This window comes from Sinohyriopsis cumingii, chromosome 18 (genome assembly GCF_028554795.1).
Source record: "Sinohyriopsis cumingii isolate HCF-2022 chromosome 18, ASM2855479v2, whole genome shotgun sequence".
Lineage (NCBI taxonomy): Eukaryota > Metazoa > Mollusca > Bivalvia > Unionida > Unionidae > Sinohyriopsis > Sinohyriopsis cumingii.
The window spans coordinates 42,213,462-42,238,181 of NC_142978.1; the positions used below are offsets into that span (position 1 = coordinate 42,213,462).

At 36.6% G+C, this 24,720-nt stretch overlaps 1 protein-coding gene across 6 annotated transcripts in view; it reads left to right on the forward strand.

The window, feature by feature from the left end:
• Positions 1 to 24,487, forward strand: part of LOC149776492 (polycomb complex protein BMI-1-A-like) — a 125,789-nt gene extending 101,302 nt beyond the window's left edge. For all 6 annotated transcript variants that reach the window (XM_089940926.1, XM_089940924.1, XM_089940925.1 and 3 more), the window contains exons 7-10: positions 7,184 to 7,250; positions 11,931 to 12,029; positions 18,193 to 18,273; positions 21,449 to 24,487. In XM_089940926.1, coding sequence (XP_089797052.1) covers positions 7,184 to 7,250; positions 11,931 to 12,029; positions 18,193 to 18,273; positions 21,449 to 22,399 — 1,198 coding nt within the window. In that variant the 3' untranslated portion in view covers positions 22,400 to 24,487. The remainder of the gene's footprint in view (positions 1 to 7,183; positions 7,251 to 11,930; positions 12,030 to 18,192; positions 18,274 to 21,448) is intronic.
• Positions 24,488 to 24,720: the final 233 nt, after the last annotated feature.

Here is a 24,720-nt window from a genome sequence, read left to right on the forward strand (position 1 = left end):
ACGGTTTGCGATTTGCGAAGTGGATTATCGCCAGTGTCTTACAACGATGTGTCTGACATCGATTAAAGTGATGATGGTGATGATTGTGATTATTATTATTATTATTATTATTATTATTATTATTATTAAGGAGGTATGCAGTTGGAAAAAATGATCGTTGTCAAAATATACCAAACAGTTCTGTCTTCGATGTATAAAAAAATGTGCGTATGAGATTGCTTTAAGTAAAAATAAATAGCATGATATCCACTGGAATTGAACGGACACACCATGTTTGTTTAAATCCAAAATTTGGCCCTTTTCATCTCAGCTGATTTTAATTAAATTTCTGGGGACAACCAATCTACTCCATATTGAAATTTAAAAAGCCATTAAGTTATAGAACGTTATTCAACTTTTCATTCATTGAAAATTATAAATCATGGCAAAAAGTTAGAGACATTGAACCTTACATCGCAATATGCACCAAAAAGAAATACAAGGCCATGAAATAAAGTTCCATTTAGATTGGGTGTGAAATATAGGTTTCTTATTTTTTTAGTATATTTTTGACAAAATTAATTCATTAATAAATTTGTCTTCTCTAGAAGCCAAATACTAAATGCATAAAGGTTGAAGGGAATCGTGTCTGCAAAAGAAACTATGACAGTTTAGATTCATTTCTTGAACCAGTTAGTTGTGTTGTTCGGCTCTTTTATATATAGCTTTTAAAAATTAAAATTTGAAGAATATTTAACGGTGCAATTGCACCTGCTACACTTCCCCTGACTATATTAATGTCTTTATCGCAAAACCTAAGTGACACCAGCCAGAGTGGTGTGTGTGATATTGGCCAGCTCAGTAAGACGATAGGCCACAACAACTCGGTTTCATACATAACTGATTTTCCTTATGTATTCAATATGCATGTTTGGTGGTAATAAGTTCAAAAGTGCTCAAATTTGAACACAGACACGCGCCATGTTTATAACACCATTCGTATATCATTTTCAAAACCCTGGAGAAGAGGCTGAACAAAATATAAAAATGTTTTGTGTTTTTAATTTATAAAGTTTGCTTTAAAATTGCCGCAGTAGTTTTAAAATTGTCAAAATATATTTTCTATATGGTTGATTTAAAAAAAAATAAGCGGTTGCTATGGATTTGTAAGCGACATCATTGACTAGAATATGTCATATGAAACATTTCTTGAAAGTTTGATAACATTAAATGAAATTGTTTTATATTTAGTATGTTTCTCACCGGGCTGGCATCAAGACCTAGAAATCCACAAATGTTGTTGATTTTCTTATGATAAATTATTTCCTCCAGTTATTGGACTAAATTGTGGCGAGTATAACTTTGTGAGAGATGTGAAATATATATTTTATTCTTGATTGATATGAAGTTAGAATGGTTGCTATGGAAACCATAAAAATCAAAACTTGCCGAAACATATTCCTGGATTGTTTGACTTAACAGCTTGTATTTAGATGTCAGTATATATGTCTGTGATCTGGTTGTTAAGATAATTAGAGTCTCTCACTCCATACGTTCATACAGAGCTGATATAAAATGAATAATGTCTGATATTATATTAGAGAAGTTTCAGTTTCTGTGACGTTCCTAGCTGTTTGAACACTTTTCATATTCGTGCCTATTTTCCACACTTTTCACGTGAAGAGTTATTCTGTACCAAAGTCTGCTTCATATATAGCTTGTGGAAAGTTATTGTATAACAGAAATCTTCAGAAAGATAGCATGTTATCGTGACATTCTCTTTCGTGCATTCTTAACCCCGTACCGCTACAGGCTCGTGCACAAATATGGTTGAAAATTACCCCTCAAAGGCAGCCAAGGCACAGACACTACAACGTCAACAATTTCAGATCAGTATGACGTAGGCTGAAGCCCCTATCCATGTGTGTCAGTAAGTAACAGCCCGTAGAATACCTCCACAGAGTCAATAACTCTGCTCTTGAATGCGAGTACAACACACCACATTAGATGCCTGTCTCGTGACCTTTACTCTACCAATGGCATTGACCTTTGAGCTCAAAACCCCGCCTGTCGTACCATAAAGTCTGAAGCGTGGTAATATTTTATAAAAATGTCTGAAGGGGAAGAAAAGCTTATGCATGGAAAAGGACCCCAGAATTCCTGATACCATTTTAACAAAAATGTGTACCTTGACCTTGAGAACAAGAAGTATGACTGGTTTCACACGACACTTTCAAGTCCAGATATATGATAGGCTAAAGTTTCATTAAAACGTCTTCACTGGTTCAAATATTATACGAGTACATCATTGGTTTCCAACCTGTTTTGGTTGCCACCCTAAAAAATGTTGTTTTTTTTTTACCGATCTTCACGACCCCATTACCACATTTTGATAAGATTTGCCACACTCCAAAAAAATCCTGGTGACCCTCCAGAACTTCCTCGAGACTCTGATTTGGGCCGCGACCTCAGGGTTGAAAACCACTCCTGTACATGGAGAGATTACAGATTTATATTTTCCCATGCTGTGAGATTAACCTTCAGACTGAGGCTATGCCAATGACATCATTTGCATATTCAGTGTCAACCACACTGATCATACCACGAATGTATGTCAATAGCTGTCGTTCGAACTATCTCGGCTATTTACAAAATAATGATTGACCGAAACGTTACAAATGATCGAACTATTTTATTTTCTTAACGTATTGGTTAATCCTACAATAAATAGTCATTGAAATAGCTGAGGTGATTCGAATGAGTGTGGAGAAATTGTTGGAAAACAAAAAGTATGATTTTTCTGTAAAATACTGCGCCGACATATGTCCGACGCATAATTTTGTTTCTTATAAACAGCCAAGGTAGTTTCGAATCCTGTGGTATGTGGCACACTCAATAGTATGTAACAGACGAATTTCATTGCAATGTCATCAATAGACCAACACAGTTATACTCCAGGTTAAGTGATGGACATTAAATTGTCCCATGCGTTGCTCTGAACTTAACTTTATGGCCCCCACCCCCGTGGGGGGGAGGGGCTGGCTATAATACGTGACACACCGTCTAGTCATGATGTATCGTGGGCAGAGTTAAAATCGCTCCAAATATTACAAAATTATGGGCTGGACAATCTTAACACAAGGATCGATTTACAGATTGACAGACAGTGCCTTGACGCAATGTGCCAGACTTAAGACGGACAGTGCCTTAACACAATGTGCCAGACCTAAGACAGACCTTACAAATTGACAGGCAGTGCCTTAACATACTGTGCCAGACTCAAGACAGACAGTACCTTAACATAATGTGCCAGACTTGAGACAGACCTTACAGATTGACAGGCAGTGCCTTAACATAATGTTTCATACTTAAGACAGACAGTGCCTTAACACAATGTGCCAGACTTAAGACAGACAGTACCTTAACATAATGTGTCAGACTTAAGACAGACAGTGCCTTAACACAATGCCCCGGACTTAAGACAGACAGTGCCTTAACACAATACCCCAGACTTAAGACAGACAGTACCTTAACATAATGTGTCAGACGTGAGACAGACCTATGCAGATGCGTCAAGATACCTATCAAAATTTTGCCACGACACTGGAGTTACGTGTCACTAGGAGATTTTGTTGTTGCCTTGACAATGATTTTGAGTAAGAGAAGTGATTTTGAATACGACACACTTGGAGTATCTAGTTAATACGTATCAATATACATACATTCTTCACAATAACTTGAACAGCTTCAAAACTACAGATGGATACAAATATTTAGTACCTTAGCCTTCAAGATAGAACCATGAAAGTGGTTTATGAAACAATGTCAGGCCATGAAGGACATGGGTCTGTTTAGTTCTTTTAAATTTGGCCCTTTAGTTCAAGGCTTTGCAAGAAAAATATGTATATTGGCATGTGACCATAATATTAAGACTAAGACTGTGAAAGTCACAAAACTTTAAGCTGTTCATTTTTACTGGCTTTCAAGTTACATCATTGACATGGCCTTGAAAAATTACCTTTGCCTTAAAAAATTGGATCAATAAGTGTATTATGTGGCATGATCTCAGGTCACGTGCAAGAATACATGGACTTTGATCTCATTGTAACGAACCTCGATAAATTAAGAGCTTGAGCCCTGGCATAAAAATAATGCTGACTTATGATGTCAATCTTGATAATTTATGATTTAGAGCCCGGACACAAAAATAACGTTGATCTATGATCTCAGCCTTGTTAATATATGAGCTAGATAGAGCCCGGATACAAAAATAATGTTGATCTGTCATCTCAGCCTTGATAATTTATGAGCTAGAACCCGGACACAAATATAATGTTGATCTGTCATCTCAGCCTTGATAATTTATGACCTAGAACCCGGACACAAATATAATGTTGATCTATCATCTTAGCCTTGATAATTTATGAGCTAGAACCTGGACACAAATATAATGTTGATCTATCATCTCAGCCTTGATAATTTATGACCTAGAACCCGGACACAAATATAATGTTGATCTGTCATCTCAGCCTTGATAATTTATGACCTTGAACCCGGACACAAATATAATGTTGATCTGTCATCTCAGCCTTGATAATTTATGATCTAGATCCCGGACACAAAAATAATGTTGATCTATCATCTCAGCCTTGATAATTTATGAGCTAGAACCCGGACACAAATATAATATTGATCTGTCATCTCAGCCTTGATAATTTATGAGCTAGAACCCGGACACAAATATAATGTTGAACTGTCATCTCAGCCTTGAGAATTTATGAGTTAGAGCCCTGGCATAAAAATAATGTTGACCTATGATCTCAAACTTGATAATTTATGTACTTGAGACATGACACAAATCTCAGCCTTGTTAATTTATGAGCTAGAGCCCGGACACAAAAATAATGTTGACCTATGATCTCTAACTTGATAATTTATGTGATTGAGACATGACACAAAAATAACGTTGATCTGTGATCTCAGCATTGTTAATTTTATGAGCTAGAGCCCGGACAAAAAAATTACGTTGATCTATGATCTCACTATTTATGAAAATACTGTGATATAGTTAATGACTTATTCCATAAATTCTACGATGTAAACACCAGTTGAATTACACTAACTTAAGATGCTTTAGATTTACGGTTTCTAATACAGTTACTGAGTAAGTTGTGCATATGACTTTGATCATACCGACAGTACCATGCTAATGGTACACATGACAGGTGCGCGATACGCCCTCAAGCTATGATTTTACAGGGTACAATATTTCGTTTATGTATATACAACAACTATACCGATTCTGGGTAACAGTTTGGAAAGAACAAATGATATTGACATGAGATCTGGACATGCAGATAGGTCAATGAAAGGAAAAGAAAAATGAATTTATGAGGTTTAACAGTAACAATTTTTCAATAATAATAATAATAATAATAGTATTATTATTATTATTATTATTATTACACCTTCTTTTGCCGCTGTCCTCTAACAGTGATATTTATTTTTACAGAAATTATTATATTTACGCATGACATGTCCTGAACGTTTGAAATTATATTTCTTTACCAATGTTTTCTATTTTTGGATTTAAATTTGTGGCATTCTAAATTGTTCAGTATCAAACAAACATCATAGTACTATATTTATGACGGCACCGATCTCTCTCTCTCTCTCTCTCTCTCTTTCTCTCTCTCTCTCTCTCTCTCTCTCTCTCTCTCTCTCTCTCTCTCTCTCTCACGCACGCACGAAAACGCGCAAACACCAATACATACATACATACATACATACATACATACATATACACGTGTTTAAACACTCGTACACGTACGAAGCTATTAGTGTGTTAAAAGGATTATGCAGATAATAAGTATTTTTGATGAGAGAGAGGGGGATTTTTTATGAGAGAGAAAAAGAGAAAGAGAGACTACTCGCTTGAATTCTGAATTATACAATATTAATGAAATTAGAAACAAAAATCCAGGTTATATAAATATCATGCAGTCATGCACACAAAGGCCGCAAGAGAGGGATTAGACTATGTGCCCCCCACACACACCCACACACACTGTCAACACCACCACCACCACAACAACAACCACATCTCCTGTGCAATCTCTGCGTGTATTACTGTAGTTGTTCTTGTGTGCACACAGATTCCCCGAGCGTTGTTTTTCAGAGCTCAAAACTATGTCGCATTGATTTAAATCTGAAACTTTGACTTCGATAATCTATGTAAGCCCGTATATTTTACATGCACATTATGAGAATGTAGTGTTTTTACACTGAAGACAATTTTCAAAAAAGATAAATATGTTTTTTTTCTCCATAAGATTGATTAGTGCTCCTATAAAATGGTAAATCAAATGGATCGTCAGGTCGGGTCAAGCTGGTACGAACGAATCTCCCATCCCTGTGAATGATGTTGAATATACATTACTTCCATTTCAGTTTTGGTGGAAAACTATCTTCAACACTTTACGACAGGCTAAGGCTTTGAATATTCATTAGCAAACATCGAAGATGAAACAAGTCACTATTTTACATGGGGACAATATTTAAAATCAGGAAGTTAAAAGCTGGCATGTGCAACCTTGCGAATATATGTTTGCGCGCGCGCGTGTGTGTGTGTGTGTGTGTGTCTGAGAGAGAGAGAGAGAGAAAGAGAGAAGTGCCGTCATAAATATAGTGCTATGATGTTTATTTACTTTGTGAGTGATTAGGTAAAATATACACATCGATAAATACCCAACCATGATCATTTAATCCTATTATATATATATATATATATATATATATATATATATATATATATATATATATATATATATATATATATATATATATACCATACGGTGATGGCTTGATATCACTCGTATACTTGCGTGAATTAAGGAAGGCAAGAATTTACCTGGTAACATGAGAGAACTAATGTCAAGGTTTTATTTTATTTATAACATGTAAACAAAACTGAAGCCATTTATGGTATGTGTAACACTGCAGTGAGAAAATAATGGTGACTCACGCATCAATCTCAGATAAGGGACTGATATAGACAGGTTCATCAAATTCTTCATGCCAGTCATATTTGATGTCAGGCATCCAGATCAACGAGCAAAAAAACTTTTTATTCCAGATAGTGTAATAACCTCAGTTGTATTAAAAATGTAGCCGTCTTGACGATATTTACCAATTTTTTTTCCAGCGGAAGAATACAACCGATAAATAAGCAGAAGAATGGGAAAAAGAGAAAAGATGGACTAAATAAAGAGGTATTTCCTTGCAAGTTTAATAAAATCCAAAAGAACAGAGCTTTTAGTTGTGTGTGGGCCAAATATTGACTAATGTAAATCATAAATAACCACGGTTTCTTGACAGCATAAACTCCATAAAATCAAGGATTTTCTTCTCTAAGGTGAGCCACAGCACTAAAGAGTATTTTGGGTACATAGTGAATATTTTCAGGAATTGGATGAAATAGTCAGGTTAGCACAATTTGAATATGGGGCCTCAGGTTGCCGCATGGTCCAGATCGATCTCCTTTACATATCACTGTCATTTCAAATCGGTCCGCTTTTGTTCGAGTCTCGGACTCGGCCAGTTTTGGTCATGTCAGAAAGCCTTCCAGTAGATTCCCGTGGGTTGGTGGTTCTTACAGACGTTTTCCCATGTTCTTCCTTTACCAGTTATATTGGCCGCCATATATAGCCTATCATGCGCTGAAAAATGGCGTTACTCCCTACCACCACCACCACCACCAAAAAAAAAAAAAACGACACAAATACAACACGTTTGAATATGTACATGTTCTGTCGTAATATTTGACAAAGATAACGACCACCTTTTAACCACCTGCGTTAAACTTAGCACGCTATACGTTATTACCTTATAAATCAAATAAACCCGGTCGAGAGTGGGCAGTTAACCATTAAAATGCAGAATAAAACAACGCTTTGATTGACAGCCTTTAGTTTTGGAGATTCGTCAGTTTGTATGTATTTCAGACCGCTCCGGTGGCCTAGTGGTTAGAGCGTCCGCCTCGGATGCGGGAGGTCGTGGGTTCGATACCCGGCCGAGTCATACCAGAGACTTAAAAAATGGTACTAACAGCTGCCTCGCTTGGCGTTCAGCATTAAGAGGTTAGTGTTAGGACTGGTCGGCCTGGTGTCAGGATAATGTGACTGGGTGGGACATCATGCTACATGTCTGCGGCATGATGCCCCAGTGCTAGACATCACTATAAACTGCCACATTGCAGACATCGTAGCGATATGACTGAAAAATTGTTAAAGCTACGTTAAAAATCAAAATCACATCACATCACATCACTTGTGTGTATTTCAAGCTGGAAACAGAGAGGACTATATGGGAGGACCGACCAAGCCAGACGAGTTAATTGGAGCAATATAGTGTTTGGTGTACGAGTTATCGAAGCATGATGTATTGTAACTCTTGGCCCGTGAGTAAAGTGTGAGAAAATAACTTAGTTTCTGAGTGAAGTGTAAGAAAATAACTTAGTTTCTGAGTGAAATACAAAATAATAACCCGACCGCCGAGTTTAATGCTATTAAATATCCGCTGCCAGTCGCTGTTTGTGACTAAGGACTCCATCTTATTTCGACCTTCTTATGCATGATAGTTTGAGATTTTATTGGTATATAAGGCTTTCTTTCATAGAGCAGAGACAAATCTTGTTTATTTTTCAGATACTATAGAGTGGGCACATCTAGGTGTCGTTTAGAAACTGTACACTGAACGAAGTTATATTTCAAAGAGATTTTGCCATAATGTTTTAGTCATTCGCTCAACTTCTCGTAGACCCGAAGGACGTATGGGATGGCTATTGTCGGTCATCAGTCCCTCAGTTTTATTATCACTACTCCTCCTAAGCTACTAGAAGGATTGTCCATGAAATGTTACACTTTCATCCACAGCAGAAAATTTGAAAATCTTATCACTCAGAAATTTCAAAGATGGTTTCAACACTCCGCTGTTAAAAAGTAGAAATGGTTCATTTAAATTCTTTTATTAGAGCGAATCTTGTTTAATTATCTGCCTTCCTGCGTTTGTTAAACTGGTCCTTTATTAGACCGTCATTAGAGGTACCGCGAACAGCTAATGATATCCCGTCAACATATTGTTTTTTTTTTTGCATTTTCGTTTGTCTGATCACTCGTGCAGTGACATGTAAGCAAACACGGTTCCAGTAGTAATACTAAGTCAGTCCATTTGAAATATGCCCAGAGGATAAAAAGATGCACTTGAGAGTACTTATAGATTTAATAGAATGTGCATTGAAGGTTTTGGCAGGTAATCACCCGTGAAGTAAATGCATTGGCAAAATCTCTTTTAGAAACAGTATCCATGACCCTGGACCCTCTGAATCCAAATCAGTAGGATTCTTCCAGGTGCTAGGGTCGGAAGTGTACTGTTGAACTTAAGTTATCCACCTTAAGTGAAATACATAGACAATAACTATTTTTTTAGCAACAGTGACTTTGACCATGGGGTTTCCGACCCCAAAATCATTAGTGTTTTTACTGGAATCGAGTAAATGAAATACGCCTCGTTTCCTTTGATTTTTCTTTTTCTTCCAAAATGTAAATTTGTCATCCGCTAATAAAATATTTAGGCGAAAACTGTTTGTTGTTGTTGTTGGGTTTAATGCCATGTTTCAGCACAGGATAGGCTATACATGGCGGCCAGTATTAATGGCAGAGGAAGAACCCGGGAAAACCCCGGAAAGAACCACCGACCCACGAGAAGCTACTGCCAAGCTTTCTCACATATCCACATTGGCTGAATCTGAGACTCGAACTGGTGCAGACAGAGGTGACATGGCAGTGATCCGTAACGGAAAGTGCTTTAGACCACTCGGCCACTCGGGGCTCCGAAAACTATTTGTAACAACAGTGACTTTGACCTTGACATTGGAGCTACTGACCTCTAAATCCATATAATTATTTCTTGGACAAGGGAAACACATGTACTGTTTTGTATTGAAGTCTGTTCATCAGAACTTGAATTATTATCCCGAAAAGAAAACATTCGTCTGCCTAGACGGACGACTGTAAAGTGTAATTGACTGCAATTTGTATTGGCGGGTCTAAAATGCCAATGTGATAAGTCTGACGAAAGCAGAACAAATGCTGTGGCTTTTGGTAAATGCTCATGAAGGCTTGTACTTTGTAATCTGTTGTGATGATGTCGTTTCATGAAGACTTGTGCTTTGAGTGTAATCTGCTATAACGATGTCTTCTCATGAAGACTGTCGTACTTGTAATCTGCTTTAATGACGTCTTGTCATGACGACTGTCGTACTTTGATTGTAATCTGCTATAATGATATCATGATTGTAATCTGCTATAATGATATCATATCATGAAGACTGTCGTACTTTGATCGTAATCTGCTATAATGATATCATATCATGAAGACTGTCGTACTTTGTAATCTGCTATAATGATATCATATCGTGAAGACTGTCGTACTTTGATTGTAATCTGCTATAATGATAGCATATCATGTAGACTGTCGTACTTTGATCGTAATCTGCTATAATGATATTATATCATGAAGACTGTCGTACCTTGATCGTAATCTTCTATAATGATATCATATCATGAAGACTGTCGTACTTTGTAATCTGCTATAATGATATCATATCATGAAGACTGTCGTACTTTGATCGTAATCTGCTATAATGATATCATATCATGAAGACTGTCGTACTTTGATCGTAATCTGCTATAATGATATTATATCATGAAGACTGTCGTACCTTGATCGTAATCTTCTATAATGATATCATATCATGAAGACTGTCGTACCTTGATCGTAATCTTCTATAATGATATCATATCATGAAGACTGTCGTACTTTGATCGTAATCTGCTATAATGATATCATATCGTGAAGACTGTCGTACTTTGATTGTAATCTGCTATAATGATAGCATATCATGTAGACTGTCGTACTTTGATCGTAATCTGCTATAATGATATTATATCATGAAGACTGTCGTACCTTGATCGTAATCTTCTATAATGATATCATATCATGAAGACTGTCGTACTTTGATCGTAATCTGCTATAATGATATCATATCATGAAGACTGTCGTACTTTGATCGTAATCTGCTATAATGATATCATATCATGAAGACTGTCGTACTTTGATCGTAATCTTCTATAATGATATCATATCATGAAGACTGTCGTACTTTGTAATCTGCTATAATGATATATCATGAAGACTGTCGTACTTTGATTGTAATATGCTATAATGACATCTTTGCATGAAGACTGTTGTAGTTTGTAATCTGCAACAATGACGTTTTGTGTGAAAACTGTTGTACTTTGTAATCTACAATAATGACGTCTTTGCAGAAAGACTGTTGTACTTTGTAATATGCAATAATGACGTTTTTCATGAAGACGGTCATTGTAGCCTGTTATAATAGTAACGATTTGTTTAATTAACGACACCGACATCAGTGAATATTTTCTGAAAGTTTTAAAATTTGCTTGTATCATCGTTCAGCTGTTGGTTTCTTGTCTTTAAATGTTGATAGCAGATTTAAGCAGGCGAATATGGCGTAGCACATCTACTTTAAGGGCGCTCAAATAGACTAACACCTACGTCCATTTTTATGATAGATCTGAATCCAGGTCATTAAGGCTTGCAATATCTGTATGACTGTAAATATCAGTATTTTACTTAGCAATAGCAGTACACTAAACTCCAGATATTATACTAATTGTTACGAGATGCCAAAAATTATGCCGTAACACCAAAATAGTGCACAATAGGTGACGTATGTTACGTGAGAGACAGGAGACAAACGGGAGATGGGTACCGTAATAACCGAGTTTCTAGCTCTTATTCCTACGTCAGTTTTACAGAAAATTATGGACACAGTATTTTAATGATTCTTCCTTTTTTATTTGCAGACCAGGGATATCCGATACATTCAGTGCAAGGCAGCTATTACTGTGGGGTATTTGAAGAAGTTTCTTCGCTTGAAGTTCTCTCTACAGGAAAATTATCAGGTAAATCTTTATATAGTACTAGTTCAACTCCAGTATGGACTGCTTTCCATAAAACCCTCCACACATGGTACTTTTCATCTTGGATGTTGACAGAAACGCGTTTGCTTGATAGTTCAGCCATGTTAAGACCTTTATTTGTTCCCTTGATTGGTCCTTTTTTACTCAGGTTCTGAAATGAACGGAATTAAATCAAAAGTTTAAACCATGACATAGTGTTTTAACTGACAATAGTTCATGTTTGAACCGAAGACCTAGTGTTACAAGTCGAGGCCTGCCATTCCAACTGGACGGTTGGTTGGCAACCTAGTGACAGCTCCTACTGAAGACCTAGTGTTACAAGTCGAGGCCTACCATTCCAACTAGACGGATGGTTGGCAACCTAGTGTTCCTACTGAAGACCTAATGTTCAACTTTGTTTGGATTGTTAATAAAAAAAATCGCTTTGGGAAACAAAAAGAAAGATCTCCGCCTACTTATATGCATATCTATTTCTTTGTGGGTTGAAATTTTCATGAAATTGATTGAACAGTGTTAAATATTTGTACCTTATTCAGCAAATTATTTCTTTTTGCCCAACCAAGTTGAGCAAGCTTGTGTCATTTTGTCGCCCCCACCACTATGCAATGCTTTAGATACAGCTTTCAGTCGAATTGGTCAATGGTCCACTGGAATCTCTTCTTTGTGGTATAACTGAATGACAGATGCTTTATTGGCTGATCTGTATTTTGTGCTAGTCTAAAATTGAAAGTTATTACATCCCCTCCCCCACGATGATATCATTCTTTTTTTTTTATACGTATTTCTGTTTAAGTTTTAGCTCATTTGGCCACAAAATAGACGAACGTATGGGATGGCCTGCAGTCTAGCGTCCGTCCATCCATTGGCACAATCTTGTTGTCTCTACTCCTCTAAACTACTTAAACTTTCCATCCGCATTGATTCCAAGGTCTTGTTTGTACTAAATGAAAATGGTGCCACTGAAAAATCCAATATAGGCGCCACGGTTGCGTCCATCTTGAAAATCTTTTTATCCCTTCTCATCCTTAATAGATCAACGTAGCTTGGGTTTTTACGAAAAGATGTCTTCTGATGTCCAGTTGGTTTTAAATGAAACTTTCTGATCTGACGTTCTATATGGTCGCCAAAGCAGTCATCTTGAAAATCTTGTTATCACTACAGCACCTAGTGGGTGAAACCCTTATCACGGGACTTCAAGAATCTTTGAAGTTACACTTAAGACTTACAGTTTATTGGACGCGAAACTGCAGGTTTTCAGGATTTTAAATACTGCTGATCTAACCATCAGCATGGCCGCCAAAGCAGCCATCTTGAAACTCTTGTTACCACTCCTCCTAAAGTTGTACCTTTTCAACAAGACTTTTTAAAAAATCTTTGAAATTAGAATTTTGACTTGTAGCTACTGGAAAATTTCATAAATTCGCACATGATTGTCCGGTTCTGTTTTATTTAGGTGTGCGATTTTATGATGCAAGCTATATTCGAACATCGGAATCGAACATGACGCTATATTACAGGTTTTCAAGGTCTTAAAACGTTTGTTTTTAAGGTAGTTGGTAACACAGTTGAATGTTTGCAAACGGAGCACCAGGGAAAGAGCGGTAACAAGAGGACAAATCTGCAATGATTCACACTTTCCCCAGTGCATCTGCACACATGAACACAGCCAACCATGTATAAAAGTTATTCCTACATGATCAAAGAGTTATATATAACTTGCATGTCAATCAAATTCTCGTATTTCTGACACCTGGCGTAACAAAGTGGTCTGTTTCAACCATCACAAACCGGCCTGACCTGAAATTCATACAATTTCTAAAACTGACATTTATCTTTTGATATTGTGTGTAACAATCACTTTCGAAAAGACATACTTTATTGCTTTAAAATGAAAACGCAGTCTCAAATTGACAGTGTTATCAAGTTTTTGCATGAATATATAAGAATTATGTAGAAAAAATGACCAAAACTCAAATCTCTTGCTCCATCCAACCTTTGGACATGTCATTGTGCGCATTATATGTGTATGAAAGTGAGGTCATGGGCTCAGTTAATATACATTTATAAGTATTAGAAACATTCTGTTTAGTCAAATCTGGAGAAAAGAGGGTTTCTAAAATCAGTACGAATCTCATAACAACAGCTAAATTAAAGTTATTGAATTATAAATTCGAGTATTTGAAAGTTAGAGCATCAGTTTTTCCCCCGAAATAATTCGTGAATATTTATTGCTTTAATTATCTTAATTGTAATTGATGCCAAGAAATGTGATTTGCCCTACTCACAGGTACATGTACAAAAACATGATTTGCCCTTCTTTCAGTATGTATATATCAACAAACGTGTTTTGCACTACTCACAGTTTGTATATGACCATAATCGTAACTGATATTTAAAAAAATACAAGATTTGTCCCACTCGCGGTATGTACGTGTCCAAAGCGTGATTACCCTACTCACATTATGTATATATCCTTAACCGTAATTGATACCAAAAACATGCGATTTGCCCTCCGTGCAGTATGACCCTAGAATTGTTTTGTATGGCATTTTATTGGATACGTTACACGATACATTCCTTCCATATTCGTTATATAGTCTTGACCCTCCAGAGATGTAAATTCGTATACTAGTACTGGAATGACGCTGTCCGTGTTTTGTATACCAGTACTGGAATGACGCTGTCCGTGTTTTGTATACCAGTACTGGAGTGACGCTGTCCGTGTTTTGTATACCAGTACTGGAATGACGCTGTCCGTGTTTTGTATACTAGTACTGGAATGACGCTGTCCGTGTTTTGTATACCAGTACTGGAATGACGCTGTCCGTGTTTTGTATAGTACTGGAATGACGCTGTCCGTGTTTTGTATACCAGTACTGGAATGACGCTGTCCGTGTTTTGTATACCAGTACTGGAATGACGCTGTCCGTGTTTTGTATACTAGTACTGGAATGACGCTGTCCGTGTTTTGTATACCAGTACTGGAATGACGCTGTCCGTGTTTTGTATACCAGTACTGGAATGACGCTGTCCGTGTTTTGTATACCAGTACTGGAATGACGCTGTCCGTGTTTTGTATACCAGTACTAGAATGACACTGTCCGTGTTTTGTATACCAGTACTGGAATGACGCTGTCCGTGTTTTGTATACTAGTACTGGAATGACGCTGTCCGTGTTTTGTATACTAGTACTGGAATTACGCTGTCCATGTTTTGTATACCAGTACTAAAATTAAACTGTCCGTGGTTTGTGTACCAGTACTGTAATTAAGCTGTCCGTGGTTTGTATACCAGTACTGTAATTAAGCTGTCCGTGGTTTGTATACCAAAACTGGAATTAAGTTACCCGTGTTTTGTATACCAGAGCTGGAATTAAGCTATTCGTGTTTTGTATACCAGTACTGTAATTAAGCTGTCCGTGATTTGTATACCAGTACTGTAATTAAGCTGTCCGTGTTTTGTATACCAGTACTGTAATTAAGCTGTCCTTGTTTTGTATACCAGTACTGAAATTAAGCTGTCCGTGATTTATTTATCAGTACTGTAATTAAGCTGTCCGTGGTTTGTATATCACACTGCTGTCCAACTCGCGGCCCGCCCGCGGGCTGGTTTTCAATGGCCCACCAGAGCTCGAGTCGTTGCTTTTCAGTTTTCTGCTGCGGCCCTCGGCTTCAAGAAAAAACATTTTTCAGTGGCCCATGGTGTCAAAAAGGTTGGACAGCACTGGTATACCAGTACTGGAATTAGGCTGTCTGTGGTTTGTAACCGTACCGGATTTGAACTATCCGTGGTTTGTATACCATTACTGGAATTAAGCTGTTCCTGCTTTGTTTACCAGTGCTGGGATTAAGCTGTTAGTGCGTTGTATACAGTACTGGAATTAAGCTGTCCGTGCTTTGTATACAGTACTAGAATTAAGCTGTCCGTGTTTTGTATACAGTACCAGAATTAAGCTGTCTGTGTTTTGTATACAGTGCTGGTATTAACCTATGTTTTATATACCAGTATTTGGAATTAGCTGTCCGTACTTTGTACTGGATTTAAGTTATGCTTTTCATATACCAATACTGGAGTTGGGCTGTCCTTGTTTTATGCACCAATAATGTGGAGTGTGTGTGTGTGTGTGTGTGTGTGTGATTTCTCAGTCATATTACTACGATGTCTGCAGTGTGGCAGTTTAAACATCATACCACAGACATGTAGCATGATGTTCCACCCAGTCACATTATCCTGACACCAGGCTGACCATTCCTAACATTGACCTCTTAATGCAGAGCGCCAAGTGAGGCAGCTGCTAGTACCATTTTTATAAATCTTTGATATGACTCGACTAGGGTTCAAACCCGCTACCTCCCTCATCTGAGGCGGACGTTCTAACCACTAGGCCACCGGATCGGTCACCATTACTGGAATTAGGCTGTATATTTTTTTTGTATACCAGTACCAGCCTCCAGCGACCAGCTAACCGTCCTTAATCCCAAACACAGTAGCGTTATTCTTAGCTCATTCATAGAGGCTTGAGACTTTCATTCCCACTCCGTTCTAATGCTGAATGCGTTCTGTCGCGAAGTAGGTGAATATCGTTTGAAGGCCATGAATTGGTACGGTGTTCTGTTGCACATGTATATACAAATGTTGAAGGAAACTTTGAACATTGAGGATACATTTTCCAAGATCAGCTTCTTCTTATCCTTAAATAAATTGTGTGGTTCCTCACTTTAACGGTTCTCATTATATTGATTTTGTCACCTTGATTAGACCGATGTTTAAGGGTACAAACGATTTGTATGGACACAAGATCGTTGTCATGAAGACAAGACGATTGATACCGTCATGCTGGCGGAATTTTATTTTTATTCTTTAACTTTCAGAGGGATAGAAAAGCAATTTTAAGTAAAGTCTGTACGGCTCAGTTTAAAACAAAAACGGACAGGGTGGTTTCCAACTAATGTATGTTTCATATTTGAAACAATTAAATGTAATGTTCTCAATAATGCAGTATATAACATGTGCTTTCTATTACAATAGTGGGATTACTAATGATGCACATTGACATACCACTACATGAAACGCATTAATAAAGGTGTAAATGTAAACATGAAATACAACAAAATCAAGCGTAATGATATTTCAGTTCCCTAAAATGCATAAAAAGGGGCTACCTCCCTGCGTTCTTGTGCAATTCATTTATATATTTTTCCGAACCTTACCATTAGTTGGTGCTATATAGAGATTGTTGTGCGGAGACGCCGTAAAACTCTACAACATACATGCGTAGCTAACATAGGAAAAAATTAATTCTCATTTCATAATGCGATTATGACATGCAAATTTCACAAATAACTAGGTAATATATAATTACCCCACCCCCGAGCCTAGTTAATATAAATTCATATGCAAGATATGCATACATACAAAAAACTCATTTGCATTATCTTCAGGTAAGTACTACCTCGCACAGAATTCGGGTGATTTTTTTTTATATGTGGAAAACTTTTATTAGTATCATTATCTTCTCCAGGTCAACAAGGTCTGTCGGAGATGACAAAGATTCTCGAATTTTTTAATCAAGTGCGTAACAAATGAAATTAACAAAATAGCAGGTATATTGTTACTTTGATCAAACGAGTTTACCTGGAAGGTAAGCACATACTGCTAGAAACTAACTAGTATCAGTTCGATGAAAATTAAATTTTCGAATAATATGAATGTATTTCGTTTCGTGTAACATCACATTCCCTAACGGGAATGCTATTATTCCAAGCAAAATTTTGATAATAAATAATTTCCGCAAATGAAACTAGTTTCAGTCCTTTATCAGCCTTTTGTGTTTCCCTATTGATTATCAGAATATTGAAGTTAGTAAACTAATCTAGCAAACTTCAGGCAAGATATATTTATCTGAAAACGATCCTAATTGGTTTTTGCTACCGTATTGATACCTGTCAGATATACTAGGTTTATCTTAGGTAACTATATTGCCTGATTTGCGAGAACTTTGCGTGCCATAGATGTCAACATGGAGTATTTGACATGTTCTACAAGGCATCCGTTGCTACGTTCAATCCGAATAGAGAACCATTGATAACTGTGACACTTAATTCAAGTATTTATGAAGCAATTTCTGTATTCTTTTTAATTCAAGGTGGACCTTTTCCATGCACAAGGAAACCTAAGAGACATCTATTCACTGATGGACGTTGCCTACATATATTCCTGGAAACGGGTAAGGACCTTCTCCTGCTTTGATATATTTCCTTGGAGACCTTTTTGTCCCTGGCTGTGTAACATTTTCAGAACCATTATATCGCACGTTATATCATTGCATTGTTGTTCTTACATTTGGTGTTACAGAAAGGTTGCCTTACGTTGGGTATTAAAGTAATGTTGTCTGACACTGTATAGCATATTACTGTTGTTTTACACTGGGTAGCATTGTAATGTTGTCTTACACTAGGTATCCTAGTAATGTCTTACATTGGGTGGCATAGTACTGTTGTATTACACTTGGAAGCATTGTAATGTTGTCTTACACTTGGAAGCATTGTAATGTTGTCTTACACTTGGAAGCAATGTAATGTTGTCTGACACTAGGTAGCATATTACTGTTGTTTTACACTGGGTAGCATTGTAATGTTGTATTACACTGGGTAGCATTGTAATGTTGTCTTACACTAGGTAGCATTGTAATGTTGTCTTACACTAGGTAGCATTGTAATGTTGTATTACACTGGGTAGCATTGTAATGTTGTCTTACACTGGGTAGCATTGTAATGTTGTATTATACTGGGTAGCATTGTAATGTTGTTTTACACTGGGTAGCATTGTAATGTTGTATTACACTGGGTAGCATTGTAATGTTCTTACACTGGGTAGCAGTGTAATGTTGTATTACACTGGGTAGCATTGTAATGTTGTCTTACACTAGGTAGCATTGTAATGTTGTCTTACACTGGGTAGCATTGTAATGTTGTATTATACTGGGTAGCATTGTAATGTTGTTTTACACTGGGTAGCATTGTAATGTTGTATTACACTGGGTAGCATTGTAATGTTGTCTTACACTGGGTAGCATTGTAATGTTGTATTACACTGGGTAGCATTGTAATGTTGTTTTACACTGGGTAGCATTGTAATGTTGTTTTACACTGGGTAGCATTGTAATGTTGTATTACACTGGGTAGCAGTGTAATGTTGTTTTACACTGGGTAGCATAGTACTGTTGTATTACACTTGGAAGCATTGTAATGTTGTCTTACACTGGGTAGCATAGCAGTATTGTATTACACTGGATAGCATAGCAGTATTGTATTACACTGGGTAGCATTGTAATGTTGTATTACACTGAATAGCATTGTACTATTGTATAACACTGGGTAGGTATGAACATAGCAATGTTGTCTTACACCATAGCATTGTATTGTTGTCTTACACTTTAGCATTGAAATGTTGTCTGACACTAGCATTTAAATGTTGTCTTACACAGTAGCTGTGAATTGTTGGTGTACACTGTAGCATTATATTGTTGTCGTACACTGTAGCATTGAAATGTGATCTTACACTGTAGCATTTAAATGTTGTCTTACACTGTAGCATTGAAATGTTGTCTTACACTAGCATTTAAATGTTGTCTTACACTGTAGCATTTAAATGTTGTCTTACACTGTAGCATTGAAATGTTGTCTTACACTAGCATTTAAATGTTGTCCTACACTGTAGCATTGAAATGTTGTCTTACACAGTAGCTGTGAATTGTTGGTTTACACTGTAACATTATATTGTTGTCGTGCACTGTAGCATTGAAATGTTATCTTACACTGTAGCATTATATTGTTGTCGTACACTGTAGCATTGAAATGTGATCTTACACTGTAGCATTTAAATGTTGTCTTACACTGTAGCATTGAAATGTTGTCTTACACTAGCATTTAAATGTTGTCCTACACTGTAGCATTGAAATGTTGTCTTACACAGTAGCTGTGAATTGTTGGTTTACACTGTAACATTATATTGTTGTCGTGCACTGTAGCATTGAAATGTTATCTTACACTGTAGCATTTAAATGTTGTCTTACACTGTAGCATTGAAATGTTGTCTTACACTAGCATTTAAATGTTGTCTTACACTGGGTAGTTGTTATATAATAATATTGTCTTACATTGGGCGGCGCAGTAATGTTGCTTCCACAGCAGTAGCATAATACCAAGTACTATACCTTATAAGATGATATTTGTATAATAATCAAAGCATAGTTACATCAAGTATAACATCATAAGAATGCGACTGGTTACTAGTATACAATTAATACATCTTAAGAATTAGAAATGTTATGCGAAACATTCGAGTGTTCCGGGGCTGTTTGATTTGACATTTAGTTTCAATTAAATTGTTAATAATTTGAGATGTAGTGTTCCGGGGCTGTTTGACATTTAGTTTCAATTAGAATTGTTAATAATTTGAGATGGTTTGTTCCGGGACTGTTTGACATTTAGTTTCAATTAGAATTGTTACTAATTAGAAATGTAGTGTTCCGGGGCTGTTTGACATTTAGCTTCAATTAGAATTGTTAATAATTAGAGATGTGGTGTTCCGGGGCTGTTTGACATTTAGTTTTAATTAGAATTGTTAATAATTTGAGATGGAGTGTTCCGGGGCTGTTTGACATTTAGTTTCAATTAGAATTGTTAATAATTAGAGATGTAGTGTTCCGGGGCTGTTTGACATTTAGTTTTAATTAGAATTGTTAATAATTTGAGATGGTTTGTTCCGGGACTGTTTGACATTTAGTTTCAATTAGAATTGTTAATAATTAGATATGTAGTGTTCCGGGGCTGTTTGACATTTAGTTTTGATTAGAATTGTTAATAATTTGAGATGGAGTGTTCCGGGGCTGTTTGACATTTAGTTTCAATTAGATTTCTTAATAATTTGAGATGTAGTGTTCCAGGGCTGTTTGACATTTAATTTCAATTAGAATTGTTAATAATTTTGGTGGAGGTTATTTGAAGTTATTTAAAGAAATGGCACGATACATAAAGTCTTGAAATAGGCAGAAAATCGTCATCAAGCCACTAAAACGCATAGCATATCAAATCTACAACAATGCATATTGTTTTCCAGAGCAATCAAAATCCCTGGTATACAAGAATATTTCTTTCTTCATGCAAATTGTCAAAATGATTTCAGTGCATCTATATATTTAGACCATGTTATACAAGTCCGGGCACATTAAAACCCTGTCAGTTTAGAATGTCATCTAAATATGGCAAACCCCTGTCATAAATACATTTTTGGGATTTCGACCCGATCTCTTAATATGCTTAGGTGCCGTGTTTTGTGTTCAGTAAATATTGCAGTAACTCTTTGAATGTGTTACATATCTTATAAATTTTTCTTTACAGAAAGGAGTAATGAAATTGTATTACTCAATATATGAAAAACCGGAAGTGAAGAAGGAGGTGACTGTTACAGAAGGTTTATGTAGCAAGTCGGAAAATCAGGTAGATCAGAAAACAGAGGGGTCCTCCTGCTATATTCCTCATTTAACGTTTGCAAGTAATAACTGTTGTGATGCCAGTTTACCTCACGACCTTTCACCCCTTGAATTGATAGCAACGGTTGCTGCTAATGACTTAGGTTTTACAGACGAAAGAAGGGGTTTAAAACGGAAGGCCGAGTCCAACGACATATATAACGAAAATGATGATGACAGTAACGGTTCGATCCAGATAAAAAAGACGATTGAACATGCCATAGATCTGTGTTCAAAATCTAACAATGATAACGGTACCAAGTGTGATAAGAACGAAGACCATTATGATTGTAAAACAAAGCAGAAAATTCCTAATTTACCTGTATCCAGACCAATAGACAAGTGTACATCGGGAAGTGGATGCATTTCCCAGAGCGTTAATGCGAACCAGCGGAACCAGCAAAGTATTCAGTCAACTGACTGGCATTCAACTTCACATTCCATACCTGAGGGCAGCATGGGACAGTCTGGGGAAAGAACTAACCAGTCCAATCCGAATCATCCGGCATCACTCAGTGTTTATGATTACACAGAAGAGCCAATAAACTACAGCAGCAATAAAAGATCAAGTAACCATATTACCGGAAACTCCCCAGTGAAGACAAACAGTGTGTCAGGATCAGATGGTAGCAAGGTTAACAGTGGTATGGGCTCTTCTTCTCCACAAAAACATAAATTGGACTCCTCAACTGATCAAGGAAAATCCAACAAAGAAACCAGTGATAGCCGGCAGGTTACATCCCTATATAATGGACATGTAACCCCAACAGAACAAAAACACCAATCTCCTATCAAAGTCTCAAAGGACTCAAATCACTAGAAAGATCGAGGAAAATGAGTATATTAATCGGTTTTGTTCTTCTGTTAACTACACGTACCTGAAATCCTGATGCTACGTAAACAATTTCCATTGAGACACTTTAGAGATGGTATGAACATATTTTGAGACAAGTAGTAAACGGTCGTGGGTATAGCTATTTTGCATAAAATAGGACAGTGGTGTCATAGTATTTTGTAATGAAAACAAGTTTTTAATTGAAAGGTGTTTAGAAACTTCCACCCACACAGACACCCACACGATTGTCCTTTGGATTAATATAAATTCAGCTGGAACACTTTCTAAAATCTGGCTTTAAAGACCAAAGAAGCACTAAAACAGAACAGATGTAAGTGTAGTCATTCTTACAGAACAAGATATATGAATAATGTATGATACAGGATTGTGAAGCAAAGGATAAGTCGAAAAAATGTTCTCTGGATAATATTGGCAACAAAACTCTACTTGTAGTCAATTGTTACCAATTTGCTGGAAATGAAGAGTTGTCAATTTTTTGGGCTTCGTTGGTGATAACAAAAGATTCATTTGAAGTAGTTCGAAGGAATGACGCTGACACTAATTTCCTAAAGTCGGCAAAAGAGAACCTACTGTATCAGAAGGAGTGAAAAGACGTTCTAAGCTTAAAGGAATGGTTTTGGTTCTGAGACCTGTTCAGTATTAGAGAACTTATCTGTATCGTACTTTTTCAAGACAAGTTTACCTCTCCTTCACATGATAATCTTAAAATAAAGGTGTCCTGTTGTTTTCTAAAATTGAACCAACGATATGTGATGCGTGATGAAGTTAAGAAACGAAAGTGTCGATATATGATAACCATTGTAATATAGAGGTCATATACCGTTGTGTGCAACCTTTTACTAGACCGTTCGCGACCGTGCCGACAAACCTGTGTATGAGCGTTATTCGTATATGTTCAGTTAATAAGTACATAAATTATATGCAGAATTACTGTTGACCCTTTTTTTAAAAAATGTAACCAAGTTTCCTTGACATTGCAGTTTGTGGTCCTGGTAATTAAATTGCCCCTTTGAAAAATTCAACCGTAAACTTGGTACAGTTTGATTTCTTAAAAAAAAATACTTTTCGTTGACATCGGTTGCTTTCTGTCAATAGTATGCATTCATACTTTAGAACAAAGCTCATGGAATTTATTCCGTTATAATTGCTCTATAGTACAAGTTGCAAGAAATACCAACCGCAGTATGTTTAAGTTAATACCCATCTTCGAAAGTGATTTTATCCCGCTCTAAATTGCATTCAGTGGAAAACGGAACCCTACTTGATTTGATGTTCATGGGTTAACAGTACCAGATGCTTATGAACTAATATTTTAAAAAGCAAAAATCTGAGCTAGCAGCGTGCATTTCCAGTGTTTGAGTACGGCTGTCACCACAAAATCTCACGCACCAAGCCGTTTCAAACAGGCCTAATCAAGCTTCCCTAACTGGGAAATTGCACCCTGCCTAATGTAATGTTTCAAGGAAACACTGCGAAATTACTTAGAAAATAGAACGAGCGGTTACAAAGTTTTAATGCGGCTGACGTCACAAAATGCATTCATCAAAACCAGTTAAAACCGGTCTGATCGCACCAGAATATAATGGTATAAGACGTATTACATTTATCGTATTAATTGGCTGTCATCAGTCTCGAAGTAAACTGATTACTTACGAGTTGCTTACAAAAGCATTTTCATGAAAACAAGGAACTTGTACACAAAGGACACGTGAAACTTCCATAAAAGACTGAAGCAAACGTCACGAAATTGTACATCATCAACACAGCTTGAACGGTATTATCGCAGAAGTATATTCCATTGAAGGGGTATTTCTTGATTATTTACGAAACCTGCATTTTTTTTCTTCTTCATATGTTGTTGTTGATCTGCCCGGCAGAATTGTATGTATATAATAAAGAGTTTATTCGTATTTATCGTTAAAAATATATATTTAGCTGAAGATCCAAGATCTTGTTAGTCGTAAACGTTTGTGTTTTAACATAATGCATTTAGTCAGAAATAACTTAAATGGTTTTATTCTTTACAGCTGTAAGTAAACGTTTTGAATCGAAGTCACATGTGTTGATCTTTGTTATTTGTTTTTACTTCTACCTCCCATCTAGAATCATAGAATCGACGTCATCGCAGCTGTTAACCAATCAGACGTTGACATTGGTTCATTTCAAAGAGTGATTTACGCTGTAGTTATCCATATTCATACAGTTCCGTTTATTTTAGGAATAAATACACCCAAGAAATAGCATCCGAATATGTTTACAAGGACGCTATTACTTGAATAATCCTG